The 17,897-nt window shown below is 41.9% G+C and overlaps 1 protein-coding gene across 1 annotated transcript; it reads left to right on the top strand.

Moving 5' to 3' along the window:
- Nucleotides 1-6,572: 6,572 nt before the first annotated feature.
- On the top strand, nucleotides 6,573-17,536 carry LOC135509014 (G1/S-specific cyclin-D1-like). Its single transcript, XM_064929301.1, has 5 exons — nucleotides 6,573-6,935; nucleotides 8,521-8,736; nucleotides 9,133-9,292; nucleotides 13,926-14,071; nucleotides 15,546-17,536. The coding sequence occupies exons 1-5, from the start codon at nucleotides 6,738-6,740 to the stop codon at nucleotides 15,699-15,701; spliced, it is 876 nt and encodes a 291-aa protein (XP_064785373.1). The 5' UTR covers nucleotides 6,573-6,737; the 3' UTR covers nucleotides 15,702-17,536.
- Nucleotides 17,537-17,897: the final 361 nt, after the last annotated feature.

Raw genomic sequence — 17,897 nt, forward strand, 5'->3', positions numbered from 1 at the left:
CTCACTGGGTAATCAAGTCACTGAGGCTTGGCTAAATCAAACCAAATAACGTCAACAAGCAATTAACCTGTACCCCCGCACATTGACTTGGTACCGGTACCCCCTGTATACAGTAGAGCCTCGTTATTGTTATATACATTTCTTGTGTTACCTATTGATTGCTTAGATTTTTTAAACTTTAGAATATTTTGTAAATATTTTATTAACTGTATTTCTTGAACTGCATTGTAGGTTAAGGGCTTGTAAGTAAGCATTTCACGGTAAGGTCTGTTGTATTTGGCGCGTGTGACAAATAAAATTTGATTTGAAGCAGCACTGCGCTGGGGTCTGTGTGGAGAGAGGCCCTCATGTAAAGCACTGATAGGGACCTATATGATATGGCTAACGGTAACAACTCCAGGGTATTGACATGGCTAACGGTAACAACTCCAGGGTATTGATATGGCTAACGGTAACAACTCCAGGGTATTGATATGGCTAACGGTAACAATTCCAGGGTATTGACATGGCTAACGGTAACAACTCCAGGGTATTGACATGGCTAACGGTAACAACTCCAGGGTATTGACATGGCTAACGGTAACAACTCCAGGGTATTGATATGGCTAACGGTAACAACTCCAGGGTATTGATATGGCTAACGGTAACAACTCCAGGGTATTGACATGGCTAACGGTAACAACTCCAGGGTATTGACATGGCTAACGGTAACAACTCCAGGGTATTGAGATGGCTAACGGTAACAACTCCAGGGTATTGACATGGCTAACGGTAACAACTCCAGGGTATTGACATGGCTAACGGTAACAACTCCAGGGTATTGACATGGCTAACGGTAACAACTCCAGGGTATTGACATGGCTAACGGTAACAACTCCAGGGTATTGATATGGCTAACGGTAACAACTCCAGGGTATTGACATGGCTAACGGTAACAACTCCAGGGTATTGACATGGCTAACGGTAACAACTCCAGGGTATTGACATGGCTAACGGTAACAACTCCAGGGTATTGATATGGCTAACGGTAACAACTCCAGGGTATTGACATGGCTAACGGTAACAACTCCAGGGTATTGATATGGCTAACGGTAACAACTCCAGGGTATTGACATGGCTAACGGTAACAACTCCAGGGTATTGACATGGCTAACGGTAACAACTCCAGGGTATTGATATGGCTAACGGTAACAACTCCAGGGTATTGACATGGCTAACGGTAACAACTCCAGGGTATTGACATGGCTAACGGTAACAACTCCAGGATATTGATATGGCTAACGGTAACAACTCCAGGGTATTGATATGGCTAACGGTAACAACTCCAGGGTATTGACATGGCTAACGGTAACAACTCCAGGGTATTGACATGGCTAACGGTAACAACTCCAGGGTATTGACATGGCTAACGGTAACAACTCCAGGGTATTGACATGGCTAACGGTAACAACTCCAGGGTATTGACATGGCTAACGGTAACAACTCCAGGGTATTGATATGGCTAACGGTAACAACTCCAGGGTATTGATATGGCTAACGGTAACAACTCCAGGGTATTGACATGGCTAACGGTAACAACTCCAGGGTATTGACATGGCTAACGGTAACAACTCCAGGGTATTGACATGGCTAACAGTAACAACTCCAGGGTATTGACATGGCTAACGGTAACAAGACAAGCAATACATAACAAGGTAAACACTGATAACATTAAGACCAGGCTAAGACAAAGATTCAGTTGAAGACCTATTGGACCATTAAGCAAGAACCGTACTCAGGACAGGACCAAAATAACCCTGACCCCACGAGATGATCCAGGCCATACAAAAAAAATCCTAATATCAAAACATCATTGCCTTTGTTGCTTGTGGCGGCCAATGACACTCCCTTTCTGACAAGTTCTTTCATTTGGAACCTTTAACACAGGTTATGAGAACCAATCAAACTCCCTCCTTTGAGTTCTAGATTCATTGGGTTTTGAATCACTTCAAGTATAGTTGATTTACAGCTATGGGGTCACAGTGTTGTGGTCAGAAGACCGAGTGTAGACATTCATCTTGTATTACTGTTACATGGTACTCTACCACTCCCTATGTAATTCGTTTTCCATTATGTTGCCTGATTTATGGGGTTGTCAAAGTTCAGAATTCTCCAAGGAACTGGAATTTATATTCACAAGGAGTTCTGAGGTGTGGCTCAAGATTTAGACCAAAGGGGATTTTTGAAACAGAAGTTCTTCAGCTTTCTCTCAGGGGAAATCATATCAGCTGCTGTTCTGTCATCTATTGTATACAGTATGTTGTGACTAAGACAACTTTATTGGTCAATTTTACACAATGTCCAACTGTAACTTGACTTCAACTCTTAACCCCTCCAAAAGACACACATACAGGTTGTTGGAAAGGGGCAGGGGACTGCCACACTGTTGTTGTGTGTGTGTGTGTGTGTGTGTGTGTGTGGGAGGGGGGGCTTGTTCAAGAGCACAATGTCAGTCAATGGCATCTAGGATTTGCCAGCTCACTTCTGGCAGATTGTTTCAGTCCGACCCAGGATTCCTACTGGCAACCCCCTGGTTGTCTGCTCACCTCTCTAACCGGCAGGCTAGCTGACGCCGGTATGTATGCTTGTTGTTACTTGACTTTAATTTTTCTTTTGATGAACTTTAGTAAAATATTTTGCCATTTGTATCTACAATGTCAAATTGACATGTCAAATAGATTGCTGACACAACTGTAAAGCTACAGTAGGTGTGGCTCACAGTCAGTGTGGGTAAAAAGTGAAAGGGGTTGTTGCTTATCATGAATGGCAACCTTTACCTCTCTCCTTCATTCATTCATCCATGAATTAGTTTGTTTTGATAATCCATGGCAACTGAAAAGAGCCAGCCCCACTGGCAGCTAATGAGTAGCTATTCCTCATGCACACCTACAGGTGTATGTCACAGAGGAAGAGAGCAGAGGGCCGTGGGAAAACTAAACTGCCCTCGCCTTCCCATCACCTCCACCTCTCCCACTCTGCTCTCCTGGAACTGAAGGGGAGCCGTCCTACACAGGGCTGGGCCAGGCTTTGGCACACACTCACATACCTCCTCTCTTGCTCATACGTGGCAATGGACCAGAAAGTTACTGTGAAATAAGTGAAGTATACAGTATTACTCTTTCTATTGTATTATTCACCTGATCAGACCAACGGGAGTAATGGATCCCTCTGTCTACCCCTGATGCAAGCTTAGCAGAGGACAATTATATAAGAGAGGTGTGTGTGTGTGTGTGTGTGTGTGTGTGTGTGTGTGTGTGTGTGTGTGTGTGTGTGTGTGTGTGTGTGTGTGTGTGTGTGTGTGTGTGTGTGTGTGTGTGTGTGTGTGCGTGCGTGCGTGCGTGCGTGCGTGCGTGCGTGCGTGCGTGCGTGCGTGCGCGTTTTCCCTTTCGTCTTATACCACACAGACATGTTACACTGTAAGGACATATTTATTTTTTTACAATATATTAGTATGAATACTCAATGGTTTGTTCTGTATTCCCAATACATGATGTGAGAACACAAAGTGCTGTGTGGGAAGTGAACTCTGGATTGTTTTACAATAATTCTAAGACTAAAATGGATTGTTTTACAGTAATTCTCAGACTGAAAGGGATTGTTTTACAGTAATTCTCAGACTGAAAGGGATTGTTTTACAGTAATTCTCAGACTGAAAGGGATTGTTTTACAGTAATTCTCAGACTGAAAGGGATTGTTTTACAGTAATTCTCAGACTGAAAGGGATTGTTTTACAGTAATTCTCAGACTGAAAGGGATTGTTTTACAGTAATTCGCAGACTGAAAGGGATTGTTTTACAGTAATTCGCAGACTGAAAGGGATTGTTTTACAGTAATTCTCAGACTGAAAGGGATTGTTTTACAGTAATTCGCAGACTGAAAGGGATTGTTTTACAGTAATTCTCAGACTGAAAGGGATTGTTTTACAGTAATTTGCAGACTAAAAATGTATTTTTTTTACTGTAATTATCATACTAAAAGGGAAAACACATTTTATTTTGTTTAGTTTGTTTAGTCCTGATTATTGCCATTTAGCCCACAGATGTTGGAACTTAATTTGATTGCCCTGTTGCAGGAGAACATTTAAATATTTTAGTGTATTTGAGGTTTAAACAGGCTTCTGAAGTTTGTAATTTACACTTTGAAATTTCAGGCTCGATTTTCCCTTACGAAAAATGTATCAACCCCTACAAAAATGTCAATCAATTATAATCCACATAATAATTCACATTTCCTGTTGCTGCAGGATTATAGCAAATTGAGCCAATTTGCTATAATCCTGCAGCAACAGGAAATGTGAATTATCTATTTATGTGAAATTGTCTATTTATTAGATATTATTTATGCGATTCTCATATGAGTTTTACGGCTTGTGCAGAGCTGAGAGAGGAATGATTGGAATGTTCCGTGCTGCTACTATACTCAAGCAGCGACCCTTCATAGCAACTAAAATCCATGAGTGCTGCAAGTTTGAATTGGTGAAACTGTAATGTCTATATCATTGGACGTAAAGCCTAGAAAGCTAAACCCAGCTACCCTTTTCAGATTCACTCAAATTCTAGTTACAAGTAGTGTAGCCCACAGGCCTATTGTGAACAAGTTGCTAGAGTAGTCAGAGCAGTATTTATTAATACATGCTTATAAAACTAGAATCCTTAGTTGTTAAATCCATTTTGGGATTTAAAGATTCATTATATAGTAAATAACCATTGATTCTTGAAGAATATGACTTATAAATGCCTCATAAGCTTAGTTCAACTGTCGTACCCCATCAGAACCCAAAAGACAGTTGCTTCAGCAAGTACTCACACCCCTTGACTTATTCCACATTTTGTTGTGTAACAGTCTGATATCAAAATTAATTCAATAGTTAAATAGATTTCTCACCAATCTACACACAATACCCCATAATGTCAAAGAGACTGAACCAAGTCCTCCTGCCACCGAACATCTCTGCTTCCCCTTTTGGTACCCCTCAGTAGCTGCAATCATACCCTCGCTTAGCCTACTGCCTCTAGATCGGACCTGAGACCTCCCACTTCCAATAGCCCACGCAATGTTCTGGCTGCGATAGGAAAGGACTGAGCTCACGCGTTCTAAAACTGGCCCTCTTCTCAAAGGCGGCTTCTTTTTTGGGGGTCTCTCTCCTGCTGTCTGTCTCAATTGTCAATTCAAAGGGCTTTATTGGCATGATAAACATATGTTAACATTGCCAAAGCAAGTGAAATTGATTAGAAACATTACACTCACAAATGTTCCAAAAGAATAAAGACATTTCAAATGTCATAGTATGTCTATATACAGTGTCTATATAAAGATGTGCAAATAGTTCAAGTACAAAAGGGAAAATAAATATAGGTTGTATTTCCAATGGTGTTTGTTCTTCCTTGGTTGCCCTTTTCTTGTGGCAACAGGTCCCAAATCTTGCTGCTGTGATTGCACACTGTGGTATTTCACCCAGTAGATGTGGGAGTTTATCAAAATTGGATTTGTTTTCAAATTCTTTGTGGGTCTGTGTAATCTGTTGGAAATGTGTGTCTCTAATATGGTCATACATTTGGCAGGAGGTTAGGAATTGCTGCTCAGTTTCCACCTCATTTTGTGGGCAGTGTGCACATAGCCTGTCTTCTCTTGAGAGCCAGGTCTGCCTTTCTCAATAGCACGTCTATGCTCACTCAGTCTGTACATAGTCAAATATTTCCTTAATTGAGGTGTCGGTCACAATGGCCAGGTATTCTGCCACTGTGTACTCTCTGTTTAGGGCCACACAGCATTCTAGTTTCCTCTGTTTTTCTGTCAATTATTTCCAATGTGTCAAGTAATTATCTTTTTGTTTTCTCGGGATTTGGTTGGTGTCCTCTGTGGGTTCTGTTTGTGTTTGTGAACAGTGCCCCAGGACCAGCTTGCTTAGGGGGCTCTTCTCCAGGTTAATCTCTCTGTAGAGTAGGCTATGGCTTTGTTATGGGGGGTTTTGGAATCGCTTCCTTTCAGATGGTTGGAGAATTTAACGGCTCTTTTCTGGATTTTTATAATTAGCGGGTATCGGCCTAATTCTGTTTTGCATGCATTATTTGGTGTTTTACATTTTACACGGAGGATATTTTTGCAGAATTCTGCCTTCTCAATTTGGTGTTTGTCCCATTTTGTGAATTATTGGTTGGTGAGCAGACCCTAAACCTCACAACCATAAAGGGCAATGAGTTCTTTAGTTCTTTAACTGATTCAAATATTTTTTAACCAGATCCTAATTGGTATGTCGAATTCTCTCTCAGTATATTTTCTCTCTCTCTCTCTCTCTCTCTCTCTCTCTCTCTCTCTCTCTCTCTCTCTCTCTCTCTCTCTCTCTCTCTCTCTCTCTCTCTCTCTCTCTCTCTCTCTCTCTCTCTCTCTCTCTCTCTCTCTCTCTCTCTCTCTCTCTCTCTCTCTCTCTCTCTCTCTCTCTCTCTCTCTCTCTCTCTCTCTCTCTCTCTCTCTCTCGACGCCGCCTTCCTTTAATCTGCTCTCTAATAACAACAGGCACGTCACTGACAAAGTGCGCGGAGGGGAGGGGAGTTTATTGAGGAGAGCAGAGTTGGGTCGCCTCCTGAGAGCTTCGACACAGCAGTCACAGCAGAGCAACATCCAAGGTACTTTTAGGGGAAGCAATCAATCAGTTTCTCTCTGTCTCTCTCATTGCTCGAGCGACTGCCGAAGCCGAAGGAATGGAACGTCAGTTGCTGTGCTGTGAAGTGGAGACCATCCGGAGAGCTTACCAAGACTCGAACCTGCTCAACGATAGAGTTTTGCAGACAATGCTAAAAGCCGAAGACAGTTATCTCCCAGCAACGAACTACTTCAAATGTGTACAGAAAGAGATTGTACCTTGCATGAGGAGAATTGTTTCTACATGGATGCTGGAGGTTTGTTCAAGAAACACTTTCTAACAGATATATAACATTCCATTCACTGAAACATATAGGTCTAGCCTATATGCCCTTTGGAATAATAACAGGCAACATACGCTACTAACATGCGTCTACAACGATTACTTGTCCTGTGTTGGTCAACATTTTCTATAGGCCTACCTTTAAAATGTGTTTATTTCATTAGTCCTAGTTATTCACCCAGTTTATAATTTGGACTACATTGAGAGGTTGTCTGTGAGACTCATTGATCCTCATTTTACCAGATACATGCTGCAAATGACGTCAAATATTCCCTTATATTATGTATTCAAGGGAACGAACAATTTAGTTTCATAATTCTCTAAATTAAAGTCAATGTACACGTATGCAGTCACAAGTGCCAAAATGCGCCATCTTTGTTTTCTTGTGGTTTATAGCACTTTTGTGTTTTTTTAAATGTCATAATTTTGTCACTGATGTTTTCGATATAGTAGGCTAATTGAACTCATATGCATTTGGAGCTATGTTTATATTGTTAAGTTACAACTTGATAAAGCAAACTACTAACTGAACCATCAACGTGGATGTGGGAGTTGTAAAGGTCGAATCTAGTCTAAATACGGTTAATAGCTTCGATCCCTTTTGAGAGAATGCAATGAAAGTGTCATATAATGAAAGAAGAGACATTGCTTAAAATTTACATGATAAAAATGTTCTCGTAATGTGGACGAATATACTTTTTATTAATTTCTAAAGTTACATGCTGCAATGAGATGTGGGCGCATGGTCCTTGTCCAATTTAGTGGCTTACAAAAAAGTTATTTTTGACCAGTATTATTTTAGCTATTCGGGATAAGACAATTCTGTCCGATGAAGTATATGTCTTGGACTGTTTACATTCAATTGTTACATGCTAAAACAATTTTAAAATATTAAAAAATGTTGTTTTTTTAAAATATGACGAACTGCAATTGCTTTCTACGCCATGTGCTTGCCTTGAGGCCACCTTTGTGTCCACGAGTGAAATAAAATATGTGTAAAAATGTTGTAGATTAATCCAAAAGGTCTTACATCTGCATTTACGGTCACATAATATGCATGTATGACTCGTGTTATTGTTTGTTGATGACTTTGTAGTAGTGATGGTCACCGATATGTAAAATCTGCATTTTTCGATTTGATATTGATATCATATCGGTTTGTATAAAGAACAGTTCATACAACTGCTTTCGGATTGCCCATTGGCTCTGGGGTAAATGTTCTGGTAGCCTAAAGCTACCCAACCAGTTTGAAAACAAGGGGATCCCTGATGCCAACAGTTGTTGGCCCATCAGCAGGCAATTAAGTATGCATAAATCCGAAGCTTTTATTGCATGCGGGAACAGTCAGGTATGTTTTTCTTTTTTTACAGAACAGTGTAGGTTAACAGGGAGAATATATCAATATCATGATATGCCTTGCTCATATCGATATAAAATTATATTGATATAATATTGAATTATCAATATTGGTGCCCACCACTACTTTGTAGTATATAGATATAGGCCTATCCAGGTATAGACAGGATATGTAATACATTTTTCCTTTGTTTTTTTGACAGGTGTGTGAGGAACAAAAATGCGAAGAGGAGGTTTTTCCCCTCGCTATGAATTTTTTGGACAGATATTTGTCTGTTGAACCGACAAAGAAGACCCGACTACAATTATTGGGAGCTACCTGCATGTTTCTGGCGTCTAAAATGAAGGAGACCATTCCTCTAACCGCAGAGAAGTTGTGCATATACACTGACAATTCCATCCGACCAATCGATTTGCTGGTAATTTGACTTCCTCATCATGTTCTCATTAGTTGTAACCAATGTAGATTCTGTTAACGAGCTTTTGTATAATATAGCATAGTGTATGCCTATAATCATAACTATAATTGATGTGTTCATTATAGTCCATATAGCCGTGGTTATTAACTTTGGGAGATCAATCATTTCAAATGAAAAAAACAACTCAAATTCTGAATTAAATTCTCAAACCTAATTCCCATAACATACTGTATCAATGATTGTAACGATACGTCACTGGCACAGTGGCAGTGGCAGAGCGCAGGCCTGTGTGGTGCATACCCCCTCTAGTGGTGTGTTGGTGTCTTGAACCCTTGCACATTGTCCTACTACAGGTTATTCTCTCTCTCTTTCTCTCTCTCTCTCTCTCTCTTACAGCAAATGGAACTACTAGTATTGAACAAACTGAAATGGGATCTAGCTTCAGTGACTGCGCACGATTTTATAGACCATTTCCTCTCCAAACTACCCATCCATCAGGACACCGAGCAAATCCTGCGCAAGCATGCCCAGACCTTTGTGGCCCTCTGTGCTACAGGTATGCATAACGGGAGCTCCACCACCACCTGCCTGTCTTGTTACAGATGTAGGACCTTAATTTGATCACCCTGTTGCAGGAGAACCTTCCTGCAATGCAGGGCATTTAAAATGTGTAGTGTATTTGAGGTTTTAAAGGCTTCTGAAGTTTGTAATTTCCATTTAGACATTTCAGCATTGATTTTTCCTTACAAAAACATCCATTAATTATAATTTACATAATAATTCAGATTTCCTGTGACTGTAGGATTACTCTCCTGCTGTAGAAAACTTTGTCAAATTAAGATCCTACATCTGTATACTGCTGACTGCTCTTGCTGTTGTTATTTAGTGCTACTGATTTAGAGGGCTGTTGTTGGCCTACATATCCAGCTGGGTTATAGATATACTGTCTGTGTGGTACTAAAGATGGGTTTTTAAGGTAAGCAGTTACATTGATATTTGTCAATGGCGTGATCAATCCCATAGTGAAAGCTGTGAGTTACATATATATTGTCTTCTCCTTATGTCTGATCAGTAGGGCAAATACTTCAGGGAGATACTTAGACATAGCTGCTGTTGCACCATCCATTTTCCACTGTGTAGAAATCCTTTTAGCTCTGTCATAGGCCTGCACAATGGAAGACTGCTCTCCAATTGCAGGCAGAGTTTTAACCAAGATGATACTGAGGAGAATACCTGCTCTGTAGGTTTCAAACCTGTACCTCTTCCTTCCCTCAACAAAAGTGGATTTGTGCTAGAGGAAACTATTTTGCCCTTGTGGTAAGTCAGGGGAAAACTCAAGGTGCTGTTTGAAGTTACAGCTTAATTTATGAGATTGAATGAATGGTCCTGAAGGTGGTTTGGGCTGGAGGTGGAGGGGGATAAAGGGGGTTGGAGGTGGAGGGGTAGAGGGGGTTTGGGCTGGAGGTGGTGGGGGTAGGGAGTGGAAGACAAGAGAGTGTGAAAGCATGTTGAAGATCCTGTATGTGCTATTTGTGATGAGTAATACTTCTAAGGAAGGGATTAAACTATTCTGAACAAAATATAAGTGCAACATGCAACAATTTGAAATATTTTACTAAGTTACATTTCATATAAGGAAATACATTAATTGGGCCCTAATCTATGGATTTCACAAGACTGGGAATACAGATGTGCATCTATTGGTCAAAGATACATATGAAAAAGTAAGGCATGGACCAGAAAACCAGTCAGTATCTGGTGTGACCACCATTTGCCTCATGCAGCACGACACATCTTCACATAGAGTTGATCAGGCTGTTAATTGTGGCCTGTGGAATGTTGTCCCACTCCTCTTCAATGGCTGTGCGAAGTTGCTGGATATTGGCCCTAACTGGAACACGCTGTCGTACACGTCCATCCAGAGCATTCCAAACATGCTCAATGGAAGACATGACTGGTCAGAATGCAGGCCACTGGGACATTTTCAGCTTCCAGGAATTGTGTACAGATCCTTGCGACATGGGTCTGTGCATTATCATGCTGAAACATGAGGGGATGGCGGCAGATGAATGACACTGCAATGGGCCTCAGGATGTCTTCACATTATCTCTGTACATTCAAATTGCCATTGGTCAAATGCAATTGTGTTCGTTGTCCGTAACTTATGCCTGCCCATACCATAACCCCATTGCCATGATGGGGCACTCTGTTCATAACGTTGACATCAGCAAACCGTTTGCCCACACAACGCCATACACGTATGCAGTTGTGAGGTCAGTTGGACGTACTGCCAAATTTTCTTTACCGACGTGGAGGTGGCTTATGGTAGAGAAATGAACATTCAAATCTCTGGCAACAGCTCTGGTGGACAGTCCTGCAAATTGCATGCTCCCGCAAAACTTGAGACATCTATGGCATTGTGTTGTGTGACAAAAGTGCACCTTTTAGAGTGGTCCCCAGCCCAAGGTGCACCTGTGTAATGCTAATGCTGTTTAATCAGCTTCTTGATATGCCACACCTGTCAGGTGGATGGATTTTCTTGGCAAAGAAAATGCTCACTAACAGGGATGTAAACACATTTGTGCACAACATTTGAGAGAAATAAGCTTTTTGTGACTATGGAACATTTCTGGGAACTTTTATTTCAGCTCATGAAACATGGGACCAACACTTTACCTCTTGTGTTTATATTCTTGTTCAGTGTAGTTTTGAACTGCTGCCAAATTGTTGTTGTCAAAGGTGTTTCGATAGGCTTTGACACACCCCTGTGAAATACACCCCTGTGAAATACACCCCTGTGAAATACACCCCTGTGAAATACCTCTGTGAAATGTATTTACTGTACTTCCTTCATCCTGCCACCATAGAAGAGATGAGGTCCCCTTTTTATGTCTCCTTTTTTTCTGAGGCTGTGGAGTTTCTTGTTTATATAGTTCCTTAAGGGTGGCTACTGGCTGGCATTCCTACATTTAATCTAAAGTCTTTCATGCATTTAGTTCCTTTCTCTTTAAGAGGAGCCTATGTTTGGGTAGATTTAGTGAGGATCTGATTGGGTAGATTTAGTGAGGATATGATTGGGTAGATTTAATGAGGATATGGTTGGTTAGATCTAGTGAGGATATGATTGGGTAGATCTAGTGAGGATATGATTGGGTAGATCTAGTGAGGATATGATTGGTTAGATCTAGTGAGGATATGATTGGGTAGATTTAGTGAGGATATGGTTGGTGAGATCTAGTGAGGATATGGTTGGGTAGATGTAGTGAGGATATTGGCCCACATAATGGCTCGCTGGCTTGCCTTTATGCCAGTGTCAAGTTCAATTAATCTGACAGCTCTCTACCTCAATTCTTGTCTCTAAACTCTTTGTGGTGCAGGCTCTTGTAATGGGAGCTCAGTCACAGTGATGCCCCATACTCTTTGCATGGGTTGGTGGGCTTAAAGGGGGCTTGTCTCCTAGACTGGGAGGCCTCCTAATTAATATGGTCAAATTAATGGTCTGCGCCTGGTGATTAGACCTGTTGTTTCACACAATGTGCCCTGCCCGAGGAGCCCCTCTGTGTGTGTGTGTGTGTGTGTGTGTGTGTGTGTGTGTGTGTGTGAGAGCACCGCTGCCTGGAGAAGATGCATTGTCTCTCTAACCACTTAAAAATAGGAAGTGAGACGTGATCTTTCCAGAGCGGGGTACCAGCAGAGCTAGTTGAAGGGTGATTTATTGCATTGTGAGGCTGCGGAGAAGAGGAGGGAAAGGGGGTTTGGCTGCAGGGAGTAGAGGGGGTTTGGCTGGAGGGGGTGGGGGTAGAGGCATTTTGGGGTGGAGGGGTTTTGAGCTGGAGGTAGAGGGGGATAGAGAGGGTTTGGGCTGGAGGTGGAGGGGGTAGAGGCTGTTTGGACTCGGGGTAGAGGGGTTTTGGGCTGGAGGGGGTAAAAGGGGGTTGGATGGAGGTGGAGGAGGGGTAGATGGGATTTGGGCTGGGGGGGTAGAGGTGTTTTGGGCTAGAGGGGGTAGATTGGGTTTGGGCTGGAGGTGGAGGGGGTAGAGGAGGTTTTGGCTGGAGGGATAGAGGGAGTTTGGGCTGGAGTTGGAGGGTTAGAGGGGTTGGGGCTGGAGGTGGAGTGGGTAGAGGGGGATTGGGCTCGAGGTAGAGGGAATAGAGAGGGTTTTTGGCTGGAGTTGCAGGGGGAGGCGTAGAGGGGGTTTGGACTAGAGGTGGAGGGGGTTTAGAGGTGAATGTCTCTTTCTTTCTCTGTGTGTGATTATTAAGCAGCTCTTGGGCTGAATAAATAATTAATCACCAACATCATTATTCCAACAAGTGCAATAGGTTTCCCCCTGTGCAATAGGTCTCCCCCTTTTTTTAATTACATGTTTTATCTGCTCTTTAATCTTACCTAATGTGCTGTATGCATGCCAATTTACTCTCTAAGTGGACAGAGAGAGGATAGAGAGAGGATAGAGAGAGTGGGCTGGAGAAAGGAGGATAGAGAGAGGGGGCTGGAAGGGGAGGATAGAGAGAGGGGTCTGGAGAGAGGAGGAGGGATGATGGCTGCAGGGGTGTAATAAGGTCTGGGACCTACAGCATAGTTCATCAGTACCAGGCAGGGCATCCTGCCACATATCAGCATGATGTCACTAGAACTTTAGAATGCCTCTATTCTGATTCTGCTGGACGCACGGTCTCTCTCCTCTCTGCCTTGCCATTATCTGGTTGTGTCACATTAAACTGCCCCATCTCCCTCCTCCCCCATCCCCGTCACCTCTTCTTCCTACCCCACACCTCCTCTTCACCCTTCACTGCCAGGGTGGTGGATGGAGAAGATGTGGATAGTTAAAATGGCCTATTGACATTTGTAATCTGTGTCTTGTTGTCTCACCCTGTGTCGCCTGCTCCCTACAGATAGTCAATGACCTGAGCTGCCTCGTTGCAGCCAGTGAACAAGGTCATTATTGAATTGTTTGTGGATCAAATGCCTTGCTTCAGGAATTTGACCCGTTGCCTCTCTTCCTTCCTTCCTTCCTTCCTTCCTTCCTTCCTTCCTTCCTTCCTTCCTTCCTTCCTTCCTTCCTTCCTTCCTTCCTTCCTTCCTTCCTTCCTTCCTTCCTTCCTGCCTTCCTGCCTTCCTGCCTTCCTGCCTTCCTTCCTGCCTTCCTTCCTCCCCCCCTCTCTCTCTCTCTCTCATTCCACCAGATGTCAAATTCATTGCCAACCCTCCGTCAATGATCGCAGCGGGCAGTGTGGCGGCTGCTGTCCAGGGACTGCATCTGAAGTTGGACGATGCAATGTCATCCCAGCAATTGACTTACTTCCTGTCCCAAGTCATCAGAAGTGACCCGGTACGCGAGGACAACCCAGTCTCATGCAAAAACATTGAACTTGAACATATAGCTCCGAAGAGCTCCTAATATAACAAATGTATCATAATTTTGCACAGCTTTTCATACTTTATCTATGCCCGACTCTTTAGTCAGTTTGAGATGTATCTTCCACAGATTCCATTTATTGATCTCATTGCTTCCACTATGTGGTAACTCGTGGGGGAGAGGGGATGACAGTAGAACCAGAGAGGAGAGAGAGAGAGAGATTTGAGAGATGGATGTGGAGCAGCAGGTAGCCATGCCATAAACCTGTCTCTGAAAGGGGCTAGGAAATGAGAGGCGAGTGAAGTCAGCTACACAACAACAGTGTGAAAATGTTCTCGCTCATTGTTCCCATGGTCATTGGTACAGGGGCCTAACTCTTGTGGCGTCCAAAAGGAGAGGAGGAAAACATCTAAGGAAAATTAAAGTAGAGGAGGCACCATGATTAAATGCACTTTTGAGCATGTACTTGTTTTCTAGAAGTCTGTTGTGCATATTCACATAACGAACACAGGACACAGTCCTAATTTCATAATTCAATACAGAATCTCTCATTATTTCAGAGGAATGACACAAATGACTTTTTTTTTTAAATAAAAACACTTTTAAGCCATCCTCTCTTTTAGGTTAATAACTTAGTATTGTTAGCAATAGAATAACTTCTGAATCCTTCCTCCACTGGTCTGGCTCTAGTTTCCACAGGCCTCTTTTGATCCAGGTAATAAGAACCGTAATCATTAGAATGAGATCCCTGGGGCTCTCCTTCCCCCACCTGACTGAGGGTCTGGCCCTCTTATCCTTGGCCCAGTGAATTGCTTTAGCTCCTATTGTTTTGGGGCCATAAATGGGTGCTAGGAGATTGGGTTTCCAGTCGTTCTGGATGTATTGTCTTCCTCCTAATCCTCACATAGTCACAGCCCTTCCCGGTAGAGTACCACTCTGCCCTTGTGGTTCTATGTGTGCTGCCACGACTCCTTAGCCGCGGTCATTGGTACCATTGTCATACCATTCTAATAATGTATACAGATGTAGGATCTTAATTTGAGACAGTTTGCTACAGCTTGAAAATACGTCAGCAACAGGAAATGTGAATTATTTTGTGGATTATAATTCATGCATATTTTTTATAGGGGTTGATACATTTGACATTATAGGCAAATCAAGTCTGAAATTTGAAAGTGGATATTACAAACTTTAGAAGCCTTTTTAAACCTTGAATACACTACAAGTTTGCATTACCTGCAGTGCAGGGAAATTCTCATCAACAGAAGAGTGCTCAAATTAAGATCCTGCATCTGTATCGTTCAGATTGATTGAACATTGTTGTAAGAAGGCAGACCAAAAGGCCACCTGTTAGTCAAATGCCTCTGACTGTAAGTGGCGCTCATTACTGAGAGACCATCTAACGCTAGTTCATATCTCATCACTAACGATGTGTCTCCCTCTGCAGGACTGTCTACGGGCGTGTCAGGAACAGATTGAGTCCTTATTGGAGACCAGTCTCCGTCAGGCACAGCAACACACTGTTTCCACGGACACCAAGAGCATGGATGAGGAGGTGGACCTCTCGTGCACGCCTACGGACGTGAGAGATGTGAACATCTGAGTGGGACAGTGTTGTCTGGTGCACTCCAAGGAGAGGCCATAGCTGGAGGAGAGGGCTTCGGGGAGAGAAGAGGATGCGCTGATTGACACTGTCTCAGCAGCACCACTCCCCGCTGACTGCGCTCTCACCTACTTACATACCTGTGCTCACAGCACAGGGACTGGTCTGGCCTGGCCTGAACGTCTTATCTGGCTCCCAACATGTGTTGTAAGGGATCAGCCAGGTCTTCCTACATTGCTCTCTGTCCCTTCACTGGTTTAAGGCAGCATCAATTGGGTGTGGTTCCAAAACAAGCTTGAATAAGAGAAGAAAATGAGATGTAGTGATGTATGTGCAACATAGACAAACTATAGAATAATGAACTAGGTCTTCTTTGTGTTCCAACAGATTGAGTACCAAACACCTGCAATTTCTCACATAAAAAGCTAGTTTGAAGTTGTTTGATGACATAGGCGTTTTAAAGTGTTAATTAAACCCACTTCTAAAGGAGCAGAGGTTTTGCTGTGCCTGGTTTGTTTGGTATGTCCATGCTTGCCTCAACGTTTAACCAACTTTGAGGTATTGTTTAGAAAATCGAGTCTTCTAACCTCCTATTATTTTTAAATGGAGAATGTAACCATATACAATGTAATTTTGTTTAGCATACTTTTTTCAATTATCATCAGAGGACTGTGGATTACCTCTTGTCATATCTGCTGACACACTGCCTTCGGAAGACAGCAAGCTAGCCAGTACGGTACAGTTACTTCAGAATGTCGTCAGGAAGAAGCCTACATTCTATTGTACTGAATACTTGCAGCATTGCATTCTGCCACAGAATGATTAGCTAGCTGTCCTGTATGCTCTCTCTATGTAAGCTAACATAGTCCACAGTCTTTATAGAAGTGTTACTCTGTCTTACTTTCTAAAAACATTCCATCAGAAACGCACTTTGGGTCAATAACTCTTTACTGACTATTTTTTGAGAAGAATGGAATGGTTTGGGAACAACGACAGACCTGCCTCAGGGATGTCTAAATGTGGCGTTATGTGGGAAAGGCAGGACATAGTAGGATGTTTTGGGGAAGTCGAATCTATTTATCCAGCTGTAGTACCTGGACCCAAGCTTTCTTCGTAGTAAAGACACAGTGAAAGATGCCATCCTCAAAAGAAGGCACCTTTCTATCAGTTCTCCTCATGATAGTTGATGACAGATTTGAACTTTTCTAACTGCTTGAATTGAATCTGAAGTGTGTAATTTATAGTTACATGAACAACAACTATTTATTGCACAATATTCTATTTTCAAGGCCAGTGTGCATCATGATGACAGAAGGCTATTTCATGTCAATATGTCAAACCATTCAATACTTTGAATGTCGAGGTGGAAGTAAACTCAATATTACTATGAAATCATTGCATTGGCTTAGTGTTTAAAATTTTCCCCTGTCATCAAATAAACATTTAAAAGGCTTTTATATAATTTTGCACAAATTCAAATATGTATTTTTTGTATTGTTAGAGATCTGTGGAGGATGAATCTGGAAGACATAACTGAGGTTGCTAAGGGGTTGCTAGGGGAGTGATAGGGGGCCATGAAGTACAGTATGTGGGTAAACTGCAGAATCAATGCGTTTGATTGTATAATGACAGAAAAATAATGAGTGAACACTCCTTAAAATGAGGCTGCTATGGAGGAATATTCCCAGCTAAGTTTCACGACTAAATGAAATTAAAAATAAAATAAAAACAATGCTTTCTTTTCTTATCAATTGTTTGCTGCTACTTTGTAGATATTTTTATTAAAATGTCAATATACTTCCATGTAATAAAATACATTTTCTCATAGAAAATTATATGATATTATTGATATTGTCCTTCTTTCATAGTTGTATTGGTATGTGATCAGATAAAAAAAAAACTCTTGTTATATGATTTCTGCTCTATTCAAATCGTTTTTTAAATAGAGCTCCTGTTTCCTTCACAATACCTCATGCCACAGATACAATTATATGTTAATTTCATCTTGAGTTCTACTTTTTTATTTGCCTATGATGATAGTTCTGGTATAACATTATAATAAAAAACGTATGATTTAATACCATTATCCAAATGGGTCCTGCAGGGAGCTAGTAGAAAGCATTGATTGAACCTGGTGCCATAATAACCAACCGGACGTAATGACGTTGTTTTGACTCCTTTATTACATCGTCATAA

The sequence above is a fragment of the Oncorhynchus masou genome, chromosome 22, assembly GCF_036934945.1.
Source record: "Oncorhynchus masou masou isolate Uvic2021 chromosome 22, UVic_Omas_1.1, whole genome shotgun sequence".
NCBI lineage: Eukaryota > Metazoa > Chordata > Actinopteri > Salmoniformes > Salmonidae > Oncorhynchus > Oncorhynchus masou.

Bases quoted from the DNA above. Each gene is read 5' to 3' on its own strand.
- LOC135509014 (XM_064929301.1), top strand. From the start codon at position 6,738: ATGGAACGTCAGTTGCTGTGCTGTGAAGTGGAGACCATCCGGAGAGCT. The intron at 6,936-8,520 runs GTTTGTTCAAGA...TTTTTTTGACAG, and splicing joins TTTCTACATGGATGCTGGAG to GTGTGTGAGGAACAAAAATG. The intron at 9,293-13,925 runs GTATGCATAACG...TCATTCCACCAG, and splicing joins TGTGGCCCTCTGTGCTACAG to ATGTCAAATTCATTGCCAAC.